This window comes from Simochromis diagramma, unplaced genomic scaffold, assembly GCF_900408965.1.
Source record: "Simochromis diagramma unplaced genomic scaffold, fSimDia1.1 OVJJ01000368.1, whole genome shotgun sequence".
NCBI classification, from domain to species: Eukaryota; Metazoa; Chordata; class Actinopteri; order Cichliformes; family Cichlidae; genus Simochromis; species Simochromis diagramma.
The window spans coordinates 188912-206582 of NW_024386800.1; the positions used below are offsets into that span (position 1 = coordinate 188912).

A 17671-nucleotide genomic window follows, 5' to 3' on the forward strand; every position below is an offset into this window, starting at 1 on the left:
TTTTTTCCTTTTAAATACTTCCGAAAAGAAAACCTAATTTCTGCCGTTCAGTAAGTTACTAAACAAATTTAAACTTTTTAACATTATGCAAAATTGCAAAACGCTAAGGTGTGTCTCTAATAAAACCTCTGTAATTTGCTCTGCTTTAATTCAGCAGCATCAGGTAATGTTCATTTGTTGATTAATGGTTTTCTTTTGTTTTTGATCTACTGCTGATTACTTTTTTTATAATCGTTTTTCTGTTTTAGCCGCTCAGCTACATTTACGGCATCTGCTGTGATGCTTACACATTAGATAAAGTCTCGATAGTGTCAGCTTTCTTTTTGTAGTTATAAAAATATGCAAATGTACTGATCTATGATCTGAATTATACTACTGACTGACTGTCTAAGGCTAACAGTTACACAATCATACCAAAACTCTGTCCTGATAGTTTCCACTTTCTCTTTTGTATCACACACACTGAGACAATATTCGGGATAAATAACCATGAAAACAATTTATTTATTCAGTTTAGAGGTTTACACATCATTATAATCACAGAGCCCGCTTCACTTGAATTGTTCACTTGATGGCGCAGTAGAGCAAATGAATCATCACAATTCTTCAAACCACGAGTCGACCAATTGGGTGGAAAGCTTCAGTTCATCACGAGGCTTCATCTCACCATCACTACAGAACGGTATAAAACAAGACAGCAGCAGTATGGCATGATCCTGTAACAAAAGAGGGAAACAGTCGTCAAGGCCCACCCTAATATATGCCATCCCATTTACCACTATCTAAAGGGCAATACTAAAATGAGCATCTTTCCTGAGGAGATCTGCAGTGCTTAGTTGCCTCACGCACTCAGCTTGGATGGAAAAAGACTGCCAAATGCCTTTGTGTAGTCGTGAAGGGCAGCTGTTTCTTATAAGGCCACTAATTATCAGCTGGGAAGGTGTGGATGTTAGTGCTGCATTTGCAGACATCACGTAAAATCCTACCCCAAAATCTACTTCACTACACTACAGTAAGGACATCTGGTGGCTCTGTTGGGGTCTCTAATAGAGCACCAGCACAACACACTGGTAATTTTCAAAAGACATGACAGAGATAAATGACACTATCAAAGACAAGACTAGTTTTACATGTTTAATGCAGACTTTGATAGTCATTAGACAAGTCACATGCGTTATCACAAAACAAACAAACTCCATTAAAAACTATTGCGCCAACATTTTCATCTCATATGTCGGAAACATTTTCAACAATGAGTGAAACAGTAAAAGCATGTGGAAAGTTTGGATTCATTTTAATGCACTCAGACTGGTTGAAAATGCAGAGGAGCTGGTTGTGAACTGGGCTTCAGAAAGATACAACATACTGATACTCACTGTGAAGCTTTGAGTGGAAAAAGACAGAAAAACAACATGTAGAACAGTTTAAAACATCAACTAACTGAATCCATGAATCTGACAATGTGTTTCTGAGTGAAAGAGACAGACATGTACAGACTAAACTATCAGTTCAACAGTCAGAGTGTTTCTCTAACCAGAGGACACTCTTTACACTCAACTCAGCACAGAGTCACTGAGGCACCAGGAGACCAAAGTCTAAATCCAGGATAAAGAGTTTCAGTGAATGCGGTGTTGAAGGTGTGGAGGTGGATCAGAGTGTCAGAGGAGACTCTGTAGAAGGACAGAGTGCCAGCAGGACAGTCCACATACACTGCTACTCTGTTAGAGACAGAGGAGGACGAGGAGATGGAAATTTGTCCGTTATTGTGCCAGACACACTGAGGACCATCATCAGAGCAGTCTAGACTCCAGGACTGATCATTGTGCCCAAACACACAGTCTCTACTGCGTCCTTTCCTTCTGGTTCTTCTGTAACTCAATGATATATAAACGTCTCCTCTCCACTCGACCTCCCAGTAACAGCAACCAGTCAGACCATTTCTACACAGTAGCTGATGATAATGATCAAATCTGTCTGGATGATCAGGATATGACTCAACGTCCTTCACATGTGTCACCTTCCTGTTGTTGTCAGACAGTTGGAGGTTTGTGTGTGCTGTGTTTGTGTCAATTGTGAGTTGACAGGAATCTGATGGAGAGAACAAACACAATCCAGCTGCAGTTATTGATCCATCATCTGTTCATTGATTGACACTTTGATGATGACTCCTGACATCAGAGATGTGAATGAGTGATGTGACAGTTTGAAGATGGCTGAATGTGTGCTGCTTTGTTTTCATGAATCACATTAAAATCACACTTACACTTCCTCAGACCTGGTCTCAACCATCGGACTCCAGCAGGCTCCACCCTGAAAAGAGGTGGAGGGTCAGACCAGCACAGTCTCTGGCTCTCATACACATGTTAGGGGTGTCCAAATTCATAGGCTCCATCCTCCTGAGGCCGCATTTGTAGGCCAATTACGTCTCCTTTTCCCCAGATTTGAAGGATGGGTCAGGTGTATCCTTCGTAGCCCACCATATCCCAGAATTCATAGCGTAGCCCTGCCAATTCCAACTTCCAACAATGGCGGTAGCAAACTAGTTTTAATATTACTCTCATTTCACTTTATGGGTCACAAAATAAACTTTTAAGATATTTTCAGGCGAGAATTTAGTAAACTTCAAATATCTGCTCGGTTTATGAACACATCATGTATTTACAAAGTTGCTCTGACATTTTCAGAGACGTCTTTTACCCACCAGCTCGATAGCTCACTAGAGCCGGTGAGAACAGCAAACTACCGGCACATTGTTTTCAAACCCCTGTGTTTTGCTACTCAGGTTAAACATGATATATAAAGCACTTAGATAACTTAAAAATGTTAATTGTTTGGCTTTTTTCACTGTTTTATTTGTTTGTGAGTAAATCGGTTTGGCTGCGATTACAGCTGAATAAATGTCAAACGGAAAACTGATCAAACATAAGTGTTGCATGATCGAGAATTTACGCCAGCGTCATGTTATATTTTAGAAAGCAAGTAGGAGACGGCTGAGTTCATTAAACTCCACCAAGACAGCTGGTGGCGCAAATCTGAAGGATAGACTGTCCTATTTCACAGCCACTCACTTCCGGCCTACCTGGACTTCTGAAGACCCGGTAAACTTAGACCCCGACGGCCGTGTTCTCAGGAGGATGCAGCCTATTAATTTGGACACCACCACTGTTAGACACTGATAAATGGTAAATGGCCTGCATTTGTATAGCGCTTTTCTAGTCCATAGGACCCCAAAGTGCTTTACACTACATTCAGTCATTCACCCATTCACACACTGGCAATAGCAAGCTACATTGTAGCCACAGCAAGCTACATTGTAGCCACAGCTGCCCTGGGGCGAACTGACAGAGGCTGCTGGACACTGGCACCACCGGGCCCTCTGACCAGTAGGCAAACATGGGGTTAGTATCTTGCCCAAGGATATTTGGCATGCAGCCAGGATGCAGCCTGGGATCGAACCACCGACCTTCTGATTAGTGGCTGACCTGCTCTGCCACCTGAGCTACAGCCACTCCATAAAGGAACAGTCCAACCTTTTCAATCCATATGTGGATCAAACGGCTCATAATTTGGACTGATGCTTTTGTTATATTAAAAAAAAGCCTAACGAACCCAAATATACAAGACTCTTCAAAAATAGTAAGAAATTGGAAATGTGGAATGTGGATGTCAAATTATCTAAGACTGAAGAGAAAAGGACAGAGCTTATTACTACGCCATATTATTTGATGCCTCTCTGACTTCTATTTGGAATCTTTGGAAAAAGAACTCCAGCCTGCAGCCCTGATGAACTTAAAACCAATGTTCTCACTGCATTGTACCTGTTTTTCAGCACTGACTGTTCCTTTTGTTTTGATATATGGGTATATATACATGGGTGTATGTATGTACATGTGTGCTTCTGCGTGTGTGTACATGGTGGGCATGTATTATTTAACTTTTTTTTTTTTACTTTGCATGTGAACAATATAACAAAAAAAAAAACTGCCAACAAATAAACTGATGTGCCTAAAAGAAATCATTTATATTCATAAGAGATTATAAACATATATATATTTATATCAGAGCACTCAAAATTAATCAGCCATCACGGTGAGCATGATTAAAAAATTTTAACACAATTAACACATCTGGAGCGCAGACAGACTCAAAATCCCTTAAATGTTTCTGTCAACGCATTTTGGGCAGTTTGTCCACGTAGGGTTATCATCGCACATAAATACACACTGGCCCTCTCGATGGGAAATTTGAGTATTAAAAAAATAACAAAACGGAACAGTCAGCAGATATAAAGTGACATGCACGTTATTGAGGAAGAAATTTTCTTTTCATCAAAGCACTTCCAGCTTAAAATATCACATTGACGCGAAGCAAACGTTAGTCAGGGATGCTGCTAGGACTTTGGCTTGTCGCCCAGCTTGCAACACACCATTCACATTTATTGACAGCACTATCGTATGTATGTATGTGTGTGTGTGTGTGTGTGTGTGTGTGCGTGCGCGTGTATGTGTATATATATATATATATATATTAGGGGTGCAACGATATTCGTATCGATATTGAACCGTTCGATACAGTGCTTTCAGTTCGGTACCCATATGTATCGAACAATACAAAATTTGTAATTTATTTTATCAACTTTCCTTCTGACGATGCTGTCTGTGTTGAGCGCTCAGTGAATCTGCGTTCGACTACTCCGCCTAGGCTGCACTGTCGAGCGCAGATCCACTGAGCGCTCAACACAGACAGCATCGTCAGAAGGAAGAGCGCAGGGCAAGCTAGCGAGACAGAAGTTAAGCTCTCCTTGCAACATGGACCTCCCCCACCCTCATTCAGATCTGGCGTTTGGAATTATTTTGGTTTTCATGTGACGTATGACCCTGAAGGTAAGCGAGTCATGGACTAAAGCGAAACAGTATGTTGGATGTGACATGCAATGCTCAATTACATGGGTGGGAACTAGTGTGTTAGCGCAGTTAGCTCGTTAACGTGTTGGCCGTCTAGCCCCATGCACGGGGCGATCGGCGGTAGCTCGTTAACGGAGATTTGCCGTGTTGTGGCGTTAAGGTCATTTCAACGAGATTAACCTGAAAGCACTAGTGGGAACACAACGAATATGACTGCACATTTACACCGACATTATCCTAGTGCAAAGACAAGTGGAAGCAGACAAAAACAAGCAAGCATGCTACTAACTTTAGCCGAGTCATTTAGACAGCTGTTAGCACATGATTCTCCTTATATGTTTAATATGCTGAGAATATAGCCCAGAAGAAGCGGATAGTATAGCTTTTATTTTGGAAAGAGACATTTCTGTGTAATAAACTCTCTTTTCCAAAGACGAGTGATTCCTCAATCAGATACAGGGCTCGCAATATCGCTAGCCCGACGTCCCGGGGCTAGCGATTTTTTTCAGTCGGGCTACCAAAATCTATCTCTTCCCTGCCCGTCGGGCTATTGTAGGAAGGAAAAATATATGTCAGTGCTTTTGCATTCTTTCAGAAATGTAGCTGGGTAATTATGTCATTGGCATCGGTGAGCCACTGTCAATATGTGACATATTGAAATCGCGTTTGAATTTGCTTTCACTTTGCAATCGTGCGAACTGTGTATAGAGAGCGACAGCACTGATCTGTGAGTGATGATAATGTGTGCACCAATTCCTCTGACATCGTCTTATTAATCGTTAGCTTACTATGCAAACATGACAAGTGAAATCTCCCGCAGCAAGCTTAAACATGTGAGAGGTTGATAGCGCAGAGAATCGCTGAGCTTATGTGAGTGCGTGTGTAAAAGCAGCAGGATATATATTTTAGTTCTGCTGAGCCAAATAAGACAGGTCAGGGTGAAGAAGTGACAGCCAAAATAAAGCTTACCACAAAACAGAGAAGTTATGACAAATCAGACTATAAGGCAAAAAGAAAGTGCAGCTTTATGGTTTCATGGACAAAATAATTTCTGTGGCTGCAATATGACGAGCTAAATAACCAGGGCTGCACTCAAGTGTACTCCGGGTACTCCGGCTTCCTCCCACCGTCCAAAGACATGCAGCTACTGGGGATAGGTTAATTGGATAATCCAAATTGCCACTAGGTGTGAATGTGCGAGTGAATGTGAGTGTGAACTGTTGTCTGTCCCTATGTGTTAGCCCGGCGACAGACTGGCGACCTGTCCAGGGTGTACCCCGCCAACAGTTCACACTATGAATGTGAGTGTGAACTGTTGTCTGTCCCTATGTGTTAGCCCGGCGACAGACTGGCGACCTGTCCAGGGTGTACCCCGCCTTTCGCCCTATGACAGCTGGGATAGGCTCCAGCGCCCCCCTCGACCCTGAAAAGGATAAGCAGAAGCGAATGGATGGATGGATGGATGAACATAAGTGGTCCGCAGGTGCGCATTCGCTGTCAAAATAAAAAACACGCACAAGGGTTAGGGTTAAATTTAAAAACTGTACTTTTGAGTTAAAATATATATTTATAATCTTAATAAATGACAAATTAAAAAGGCATGAACATTTTTTTTGTATCGAAAAAATATCGAACCGTGACACCAAAGTATCGAACCGAACCGTGAATTTTGTGTATCGTTGCACCCCTAATATATATATATATATGTATATATATATATATATATATATACATACACACACATATATATAATAGATGAAAAAGCTTGACTTGCTCATTGAGACATCTCAGGAGTACTAATGATGATCTGAAAGCATGATGGCGTTCAGGTGGTTTCATTTTTACAATTTCTGACCTGATAATTGTAGAGTTTGGAATCTTCAGCATTGTCACTCCTGAATCATTGAGGTTGTTGTTACTCAGGTCCAGCTCTATCAGACTACAGAACTGGGAGCTGAGAACTGAGGACACATCTTCACAGCTTCTTTCTGAGAGTTTACAGCCACTTAGTCTGGAAAATTATAAAACCCATTGTGAAATTATAAAATAACATTGGTATAAAAGTGCTTTCATGATGCAGTGAGGAGCTATAAGTGAGGAGTTAATAGATTTGGCAATATGTAGTTTTCTGAATTCAATTCTCATCTGATTATTTAACATAAGTGAAAAGAAAAATTTGCAGTCAAGTCAGAAAATTAGAAATATACACTAATACACAAAACATTAAACAACACACATCTAATGCTCAAATTCACCTGAGAGTTTCTAGTTTACAGTGTGGACTCTTGACCCCAACAGACAGAATCTTCACTCCTGAATCTTGTAAGTTGTTGTTACTCAGGTCCAGCTCTTTCAGACTAGATGACTGGGAGGTGAGAACTGAGGACAGAGACTCACAGCTTCTCTCTGAGAGGTTACAGACATTAAGTCTGAAAAACCACAGAGACAAACAACGCTGGTGTTAAAGTGTCTTCATGGTATATAAAGGAGTTACTAGATTTGGTAACAGGAATTGTTTTCTGACTTCACTTCTCACTTGATTATTTAATATAAGGATACCAGCCAAGTTCGAAACAAAAAATAAAACAACACGAAGGTGAAACTCAATAAATTTGAATATCATGCAAAAGTTTATCTATTTCAGTAATTCAACTTAAAAGGTGAAACTAATAGAGGATATACACTCATCAAAGCCAAACCGAAATATTTAAAGATTTTGTTACTTAGAATTTTTCTAATTATGGCTTATAGCTTGTGAAAACCCCAAATGTAAAATCTTGGAAAATTTGCATATTACACGAGTCTATAATTTACATTTGTTTCACGTTTTAAGCTTAATTGCTAAAATAAATGAACTTTTGCACGATATTTAATTTTTTGAGTTTCACCTGTATATGAAGCTCAATTTCATAGTGATTCTTTTTAATTAACAGAAAAAGCAATTCCATATCATACATATTCCATATATATTCATCTGACCTGAGACTTTTTAGTTTACAGTGTGGACTCTTCACCCCAATGGACAGAATCTTCACTCCTGAATCTTGAAGGTTGTTGTTACTCAGGTCCAGCGCTCTTAGACTAGATGACTGGGAACTGAGAACTGAGGACAGAGCTTCACAGCTTCTCTCTGAGAGGTTACAGACATTAAGTCTGAAAAAACAATGATAGGAAGTAAGATGACATTATTTCTTATTCCAGAAGATATTAGTGAATTCATTTTTCTACTAATCATCTACTTCATACTTAACCCTCTGAAGTCGACAAATGCGCCGGCACGTCAAAATCACATGACTCATTAAAGACGGCACAGCAAAAAGATGCAGCGACACAGAGGCTCGGTTTCAACTTGTGTGAAAAGTCCAGATTTCAAACTATATACCAGTTTTTAAATCATGTTGCCATCATGATGCCAGATAAAACAAGAGTTATGATCAAAAATACACGCAATGTTTTTTTCTGAATGAAACAGTAAGGTTTACAGCAGGAGGAAATGGTAAAAAAACAGTGTTTTCTAGAGACAGCGCTAGCAAACACGCCCCGCTGTGAGTAAAATATATATATATATATATATATATATATATATATATTTTTTTTTTTAAACACCCTTTCCTTCACTATTGGTGTTAAAGTGTTTCATGTCAACCAATAAAAAAATTATATGGCAAAATCTGGCATTTGGTTGTTTAGGAAGAGGGGAAAGTTTTAGGAGTGGCTCCGGTGAGCTAGACAAGCAAGCAAAAGACAGACAGCAAGTTTTCACACGTGAGAGATTAGAGACATTCAGTGTGTTTGGAGGCTATAGTTAGTATGTAGTGTTGTCGTTGTTTTGTGTGCCAGTTATACTGCTGAATGTCACAGTTGTGACTGTGCAAAAAAGCCACCAAAGACAAACTGCAGTGTAAGCCCTGTCTCCAGCTAGAAAATGGGAGGTGTGATACACCTCCTGGTGTCAGACATCTATGATTTAGGCCTGTGGTGGTCTCCCATGTCTTATAGTGGAGAGAAACAATTTTTTGGAGTTGCATAAATATTTTGTCTTTTTCTTATTTGATGAAGAACACCTGATGGTTCTGTAGATAGTTTTAAATGGTTATATAAAAACGCTTGAGACCTTGGCTGCATTTTTAGGTAAATAGTACCATATAACTTAATTGTTTGCAAATCTTATGCACAATTTTAAAAAAATGTACAATTTCTATTTGCATTTCAAGTTATTAAAATGATTCGATAAACATGTTTGTGGCTTTTACAGAAAAAAACTAACTTTTTTCTGCCCAGATTTTATGTTTTTTGTCTGAATTTAAATGTGTTAATACAGTATGTCAAAATGAAAAAATAACTCCAATTTCAGATATTTGAGGTTTTGCTGAATATAATTATATCAAACAAAGCAAGCTAAACAGTTTTTAAGGATGAAATATAAAGGTCAAATCAAAAGTAGTCGAAAATTGTCAATTATACCCTAGACCCCACAGGGTTAAACCAAAGAAACAACTTTGCATCAAGTCTAAGTAGCCTGGAAAGAAAAGCGTCTGGACTTCTTTAAGTTGCTTGAAGATGTTTCACCTCTCATTTGAGAAGCTTCTTCAGTTCTAGGGTCAAATGGTGGAGAGTCCCAGATTTAAGCCCTGTGGGAGTAACGTACCGAGAGGGACAATGGACCGCCTAATGATCCTCTACCTAATCACGTGAGCCAAGGTTTTGAAAATGTGATTAGGAACAGGATCAACCTGTGCTATGCTATGCTGGGTAAATAGGGCATAGCTCCCATTCATCACTTGGTCTGTCTAGACTCAATAGCACATTGGCTGACTCAATGGCTGCAGATTGTGACACTCTCAAAAAAGTCATTTCATTTCCTGAGGAAAAGTTTCCTAAATCTCAAAATCTCTATTTTTTTGCACTATTTGCTTGCTTATTATGCACAAGTCTACAGTTGTCTTCAGAGCTGTTGGCCACTGCTGTTTTTTGTTTATTTGTTTGTTTTAAATTACCTCTGATAAAAAAAAGCCACATCTCTGCTGTTCAACACTGAAGAAAGTTTTACTTTTTCAAATGAGGCAAAATTGCAAAACCCTTCGCTGTATCCCTAATAAAATCTCTACAGCTTTGCTCTGCTTCACTTCAGCAGCATCAGGTAATTTTCAAATGTTTATTCATGGTTTTCTTCAGTTTTTGTTCTACTGCAGAATATTTTTAAGGTTATCTCCTATTAAAAGCCAGGACAGGAATATCTCCTTTATGCTTTTCTGTGTTTTGTCCTTGAATTAAATCGAAATCCAGTTAATTATAGAAATCAGTGACGATACCCCCAGCCCTAATACCAAGTTAGATATCCCCAACAGAATTTGTTTCCCCTGCATCGGGAGCATTCTATGGGCTGTCCAAATCACAGATAAACAGTATCCCATAGTTGTGTTCTGCTTTTAAACCCATTTTGCACAGAGAGGCATTTTTTGAAAAATATACTGATAGCAATGTTGAATATAATTACACATAAAAAAACAAACAAACAACTACACATGGAATAATTACACCACAAACATGGTTTGTTTTTCTGTTATTTAAAAATAGGTAGAAGTTTTTTTATTGCAACATGTAACCTATGTCGGTTTACTTTTATTTGTTTCATTGTTTACAAAAGGTTGGAGGTGTCAAATAAACAGCAATGGAGTTGCAAAATATGGACGGGTGTGTTGATGTGTTCGTGCTTTTTTGGTGGGAAGCGGGCAAGGGTGGGGTTCTTGTAAAACAAAGGGGGGGCTAGGAAAAAGAAGTTTGGAAACAACTGCGCTAACTGATCCCAGAAACCACTTTGTCTGCAAGGATCAACAGAACCCTAAGGTACCTCTCAATAAAGTAACATACAGCTTACAGAGCGTTGTTGGAAGCTTTGACCACTGGCAACAACTTCAGAAGAGCCTCCTCTGAAGTAGAATATTTCTTCATGTCAAACACATCCAGATCTTTTTCTGATGACAGTAAAATGAAGACCAGAGCTGACCACTGAGCAGGAGACAGTTCAGTTGAGAGACTTCCTGAACTCAGGGACTGTTGGATCTCCTCCACTAGAGAACAATCATTCAGTTCATTCAGACAGTGGAACAGATTGATGCTTTTCTCTGCAGACAAGTTCTTACTGAGCTTCTTCTTGATGTACTGGACTGTTTCCTTATTGGTCTGTGTGCTACTTCCTGTCTGTGTCAGCAGGCCTCGTAGGAGAGTCTGATTGGTCTGCAGTGAAAGACCGAGGAGGAAGCGGAGGAACAAGTCCAGGTGTCCATTTGAACTAAGTAAGGCCTTGTCCACAGCACTCTGGTGGAGAGATTGAAGGTTTGGTTTGTTAAAGAATTTGTACTTTTTCAAGGTTGTTTGATCTTCCAGCAGATTGACTCCAGAATTGATGAAGGTCAGATGGACATGAAGAGCAGCCAGAAACTCCTGAACACTCAGATGGATGAAGCAGAACACCTTGTCCTGGTACAGTCCTCTCTCCTCTTTAAAGATCTGTGTGAACACTCCTGAGTACACTGAGGCTGCTCTGATATCGATGCCACACTCTGTCAGGTCTGATTCATAGAAGATCAGGTTTCCTTTCTGCAGCTGATCAAAGGCCAGTTTTCCCAGACACTCAATCATCTTCCTGCTCTCTGGACTCCAGTGTGGATCTGTCTCAACTCCTCCATCATACTTGATCTTCTTCACTTTGACCTGAACCACCAGGAAGTGGATGTACATCTCAGTCAGGGTCTTGGGCAGCTGTCCTCCCTCTCTGGTTTTCAGCACATCCTCCAGAACTGTAGCAGTGATCCAGCAGAAGACTGGGATGTGGCACATGATGTGGAGGCTTCGCGATGTCTTGATGTGGGAGATGATCCTGCTAGCCTGCTCCTCATTTCTGAATCTCTTCCTGAAGTACTCCTCCTTCTGTGGATCAGTGAACCCTCTGACCTCTGTCACCATGTCAACACAGTAAGGAGGGATCTGATTGGCTGCTGCAGGTCGTGTGGTTATCCACAGGCGAGCAGAGGGAAGCATTCTCCCCCTGATGAGATTTATCAGCAGCGCATCGACTGAGGTGGACTTTCTAGGGTCAGTTAGGATTGCAGTTTTGTGGAAGTCCAAAGGAAGTCGACACTCATCCAGACCATCAAAGATGAACACAACCTGAAAGTCTTCAAAGCTGCAGATTCCTGCTTCTTTGGTTTCAGTAAAGAAGTGATGAACAAGTTCCACCAAGCTGAACTTTTCCTCTTTCAGCAGATTCAGCTCTCTGAAAGTGAATGGAAATGTGAACGGGATGTTCTGGTTGGCTTTGTCTTCAGCCCAGTCGAGGGTGTATTTCTGTGTTAAGACTGTTTTCCCAATACCAGCCACTCCCTTTGTCAGCACTGTTCTGATTGGTTTGTCTCTTCCAGGTGAGGCTTTAAAGATGTCTTCTTGTCTGATTGTTGTTTCTGGTCTGGTTGGTTTCTTGGATGCTGTTTCAATCTGTCTGACCTCATGTTCATCATTGACCTCTGCAATCCCTTGCTCTGTTATGTAGAGCTCTGTGTAGATCTGATTCAGAAGGGTTGAGTTTCCTGCTTTAGCGATCCCCTCAAACACACACTGGAACTTCTTCTTCAAGACAGACTTGAGATTATGTTGACAAACTGCACCATAAAGTTCTAAATAGAAAAAAAAAATTGGTTCATCTTTAAAAAGTCAATATGAATATTTTTTGAATACATATTTTTAGACATTAGCAAATGTTTCACTTATCCAGCAGCTTAAATCTTCATAGAAATCGTCTTACTGCTCTGGAGACGGTCAGCCAGCTCCACCTGCCTTATTGTCCTCAGGAAGTTTAGTGTGATTTTCACAAATGCCTCTCTGCTGCTCCTCCTCTGCTCATCATCCTCCCTCTGACTCTCTAAACATTCTGGGTAATCTGTAGTCAGAACCTTCTGGATCTTCTTCAGCTCATCTTTCACAAAAGTGATGATGTTGTCCTCCAGCAGCTGAAACAGAATACTTTATGTATGACCCAATTAGACTGAAGTCATGGAGCCAAACATCAGATCCATGTTGGGCACACTGACAATCCACTGGTCTACAAAGAGCAGCATGGAGATGACTGTGAACAGAATAGATGTAAAAGTAGTTGTTGTACATGTACAGACCATAAATATGGAGTCCATGTGTGTTTGATGGTGCTGGGCAGACTGATCACTGGGAACCTCTGAACTCTCCTGGTCCAATCTGTGGAGGAATCATAAAGAATTACTTCAAGCACAGAACAGACCAAGAAGTTTTCTGCCTATCAGCCATAATAGTCCCAAGGAATCCTGAACATCCTTTTAAGGTTCCTTGTGGCACCAAGTGATCAAAAAGGGGATTGAATATCCATTTTAGTTTTATTGTTGATTGTTGTCGGTAAGCCAAGTGGGAAAATATGTTATTCAATAAACAGTAAGTATTGTAATTATGTCTACCGTTTTGGCTTGACATTAAGAAAAGCTATTACATCAGAATTGTGTGTAGTTTAGTTTAGTATGTAAGCGAAGATAATTGAATGGCTCTAGGGCCAATTATCAGCAGTGTATAAAAGGCTGCCAATTAACATCAGAGGCTGTTGCAGGAACCCACCGCTGGGTTATTGAACATCAACAGAGAGAGAAAAAAGCTATTTTCTGTTGCGTCCCCACCTAAAATGGAAAATGAGCACAGTCAGAGGTTAAAGTGGATTCAGAAGGTGGGGGAACCTAAAATTGGTTGAAATGGCTCAATGTGGGGAAAAGAATCATAACTTGCAATAAATTCTATTGAGAGCTCCGGTAGATTTTCTTAGTGAACAGGCTGTGATCAGCTGACCTGCTGCTCTTTGTGGATGTAAACAACTGAATTCAACCAGCTGTAAGCAGATGCTTTATGAGTTGTTCTGGCTGATTTAATCCTCTACACTCACAGTACACTGTTTATCTTGTCTGTTTTCTAGATGGTTTAAACTTGGGATAAAGGTGGAATTCAGTCAATGAATCTCAGCATCATCAGCTAAAATTCATATGAATATCTGCTACACCTGACGTAGGCTAACTGTGACCTGAGATACTTGAACTCTTCCACTGGGGCAAGAACTCGTCCCTGACCTGTAGTGGGCACTCCATCCTTTTCCCTTTAAACTTCCCGTTTCCATCAAATGCAGTCCTACCTGTAACTACAACCTCTGTTCTTCCTCTCCTGTCCTGTCTGTCTTACATTTGTCCCCATCTCTAACTAAATTTAGCTTTCAATCTTGCACACACTGCCTGGTTTAGCCTCTTTAGCCTCATCTCTCTATATGTGATAACCGTTGGTGATTAATGCAGTATTATGATTGCCTTTCATGTGTTACTGTTAAGGCTAAACTACTTTGCTGTTTGAAGGAGCACAATGATATGAAACGATTGCTCCTCTGACTGTCAAATAAAAAGTAGCAAGCGCGTTTTGAAAATGTGATAGAAAGTACTGATATTAATGTAAATAATATTCCTTCTAGTCAAAGCAAGGTTAGGTTTAGTATCAGATTTGGCTGATAAAGTTTTTAAACACACTTTGTAATTAAAGAATTGGACTCAGGAGATGACCAGGTCAGCTTCTAGAAGATCTGAGATTCACACAATATTTATTGTTGAGTTTCTAGCAGAATACTTTTATGCTCCATCCAGATCATCAATGTAACAAATCATGAATATGAATAAATGCCTCACGATAACTTCATTTTTCAAGCACAGTCTGAACCACAATCTGGACCAACAGCAGTTCGCAGGCTGTTGAGCAGATCTATAAAACGTATAAAACTGATTGATCGGTGGAGACAAAATTATAATCTTTCCTGTAGAGCTCATTTATTTTTGAGCTGTGCATGTCTGAACCTGCAGCTTTAATAACTCACTGGATCATCAGCAGTACAAGAATGCCATCTGCTGACATAATAATGTATAACATAACAGAAATGTTGAGATGGTGTTAGAATAATTTATTTTCTCCCCTGTACGAGGACATCTGGCTAGCAACACCAGCCTATAAATCCACAGAAAATGCTGAGACAACAGAACAATAGACGCTGGCTGCAGAGGTAAGCTGTGATGCTGACAGGTGTCAGAGTTTCCCTGTGAATAGTTTTAAGGAGCTGTGGTATGTAGCAGGAGAAAATCTGACCAGGGCAGCAAACTGACGGAGCTGAGTGTGTCTGCATGATGCAGTTGTTGTTCGGCAGATAACATCTGATTCCAGCAGTTTTTCATTCAGCAAGTTTCAGGTTTATAGGAGAGGTGATCAATAAATATGTTTTCTGTTTAGTCATTTTCTGTTTAGCTTCAGTTGATGCTGGATTGTTGTGTGACAACCAGTCAGTTTAAACCCAGCTCGTAAGTTAAGACCTCATTGTGTGAAGTGTACTTACCTATGTTTTGCTTTAAATCCAAGAAACCATCGGAATTAGAGAGAACTCAAGAAACTTTTTGTAAATAGTGCAGGAGAATCTGTGCAGTGTGTTTTGCATTTGGAACACTGCACTGGGAGCTGGGATTAGTGGACATCACATTTTTGGAACTGTTGGTTACAATGTTTCTGCATTTGTAAATAAATTCACTGTCCCTGTTAAGGAAGTCTTTTCTGAGCAGTTTCAAAACCTCATGCGAAGAGCTTGGTTTATTAATGAAACTAGTATGTAGTTTGGTGTCAAGAACTTGTCACTATATTAACAATAGTTCACATATTTAATTAACTATATCAATGTATTAATTTTGCATTTAATTAATGGGTTAATCAAATATTCATTTATATGCATGAAGATCCTATTCTAAGATGTGTTTTTTTTTTCTTTTTTTGCAATCATATATGTCATTTAAAGAAATCTATTCCAAAATTTGTATTATACAGTATTCCCTTTCGATAGTGTCCAAATAAGACTATTATTTATTATATTTAATCGAATTAATAATATCTATGGTCAATGTTTGGTGAGACTGACAGGTGGTGGGACAGACCCTCTGATCACTTCCTGTTCGCCAAAGTGGATTTTTAGTTGCATGGAAACCAAAGACTTATTTTTAAGAGACAGTTTTAATGGGATTGAGTGATTGAATGATGTCTTTGCACTGCAGTCTATATCCAACAACATCAAGCGGTTACATCAGCTCTCAAAGAGTTCAAGTTACGAATACCTCACCTCTCTGCAACAGATGCCTGCTCGAATTTAAAATTAATGGGACGATCTGCAGACCAGCCACTGTTTAGGGACACACAGCTGGGATCAGGTTCAGGTCCAGCGGGTGTCGTATGGATCCTGTTAGAAGAAAAAAAAAGCTGATAAAGACTTAGAATACCTTCTGTGGTGGAGGTGTGGTCCGTTCCTATAGTGAGGTCGACATGAGAGGAGTGTGCAGTCAGATGGAAAGCTGGCTGGCATGTGTGCTGAACAAGAGAATTTGATACAAGTGCACAATCAATGAAAACTGTTACACAATTGAAAGAACAGTGTATCCAGGGTCCGTTGGACCTTCCTCATCCCAAAGACAAAGTGGTTTGCACACTGAGCTTGAGCAGAAGGAAATGCCAAACTAGTGTTGGCAATGTAAGAACATAACGCCACCCAGAGGTAAACACAGTCATTAACACTGTGCAGGACTATTGATGGGCTTACTGTGAGCAGCAGGAGTTTAAATGTACATGTTGCACATGTTTTAGAGAATAAAGGAATTCCTCGCTCAGTGACTTCCCTTGAGATCCAGTTTAGAAACCGGGAAACAAAGACAAGCAGTTGATTTAAATCAGACACCAAACTGACATCAAATAGTTTGTGTTACTAACAGCTCACCTCTCTGCTGCAGACACAGGCTGGACTTTAAATCTAACGGCTTCATTTTTAGATGCATCACTCTTTAAGGACACACAAATGGGTGGAGGTCCAGGTTGGTCCCTGTGAGTGATGTGCAGTGATGTGAGTGCTGAGCTGTGACATGGAGAAGAGTCATGGACAGTTAGAGATGGTCATCTCACCTCTGAGTGGTTTTAGAGGGAGGGACTCCCTCCTCTCTGTCCTCACACTGATCCATGCTGCTGAATTCACATCCACATCAGCTCACACACACGTTCTACCTTCACCTGCAGAGGAAACACAAATCATTCATGTGCACATCAACTGTGTGCTGTCCAAATATCAGCTGCTTCTTTCCTGCTTCATCTCAGTGTCAGCTAAGAGAATGACAAACCCACTATGTGTCAACATTTGATGGATGATGACACAGAAATGTGAAATGTTATTGACCTAAATCTGTCCTGATGATAATGAGAAGCTCTGATGAGTTTTGACTGTCTGAGAAGACACTTGATAACAGCAGCTGTTTAAAGTTAATGAGTGTATTTAACAGTAAAGTGAATGTGAACGTGAGACACTGTGTGCTCACAGCTAAAGGCTGCAGTGAGCTGTGTTAAAGCGTCTTTCACACAATGATCCTTTAATAAACACTCAGAGCTCCATGTTGATGAAGCAGTCATGGGTGAGTTTTTCTGCTGACATGTTGACACTGTGACTTCAGCTTTTACAGGCTTCCTGTTTCATATTACACTTCCTCCTCACAGTCGGCCTTATTTCACAGCTGCAACTAAATTTCCTGAAGAACATCCAAAGACAGCTGAACGTTAAGGCATCACTTCCTGTCATGTCATGTCTAAGTTACAGCTAGAATAAATCATAATTTACAAAGTCTGCTGCTTTTTCTGTAACCATCTGACCATTA

At 40.1% G+C, this 17671-nt stretch overlaps 1 protein-coding gene across 1 annotated transcript; it reads right to left on the reverse strand.

Moving 5' to 3' along the window:
* Positions 1–1120: 1120 nt before the first annotated feature.
* On the reverse strand, positions 1121–16971 carry LOC120729374 (NACHT, LRR and PYD domains-containing protein 12-like; the record flags this gene model as incomplete). Its single annotated transcript, XM_040024904.1, has 11 exons — positions 1121–1454; positions 1488–2088; positions 2264–2310; positions 7160–7333; positions 7884–8057; positions 10783–12577; positions 12706–12910; positions 13073–13151; positions 16102–16218; positions 16750–16851; positions 16932–16971. Coding segments are annotated over 10 exons (3263 nt in total), but the record flags the coding sequence as incomplete, so codon positions are not given.
* Positions 16972–17671: the final 700 nt, after the last annotated feature.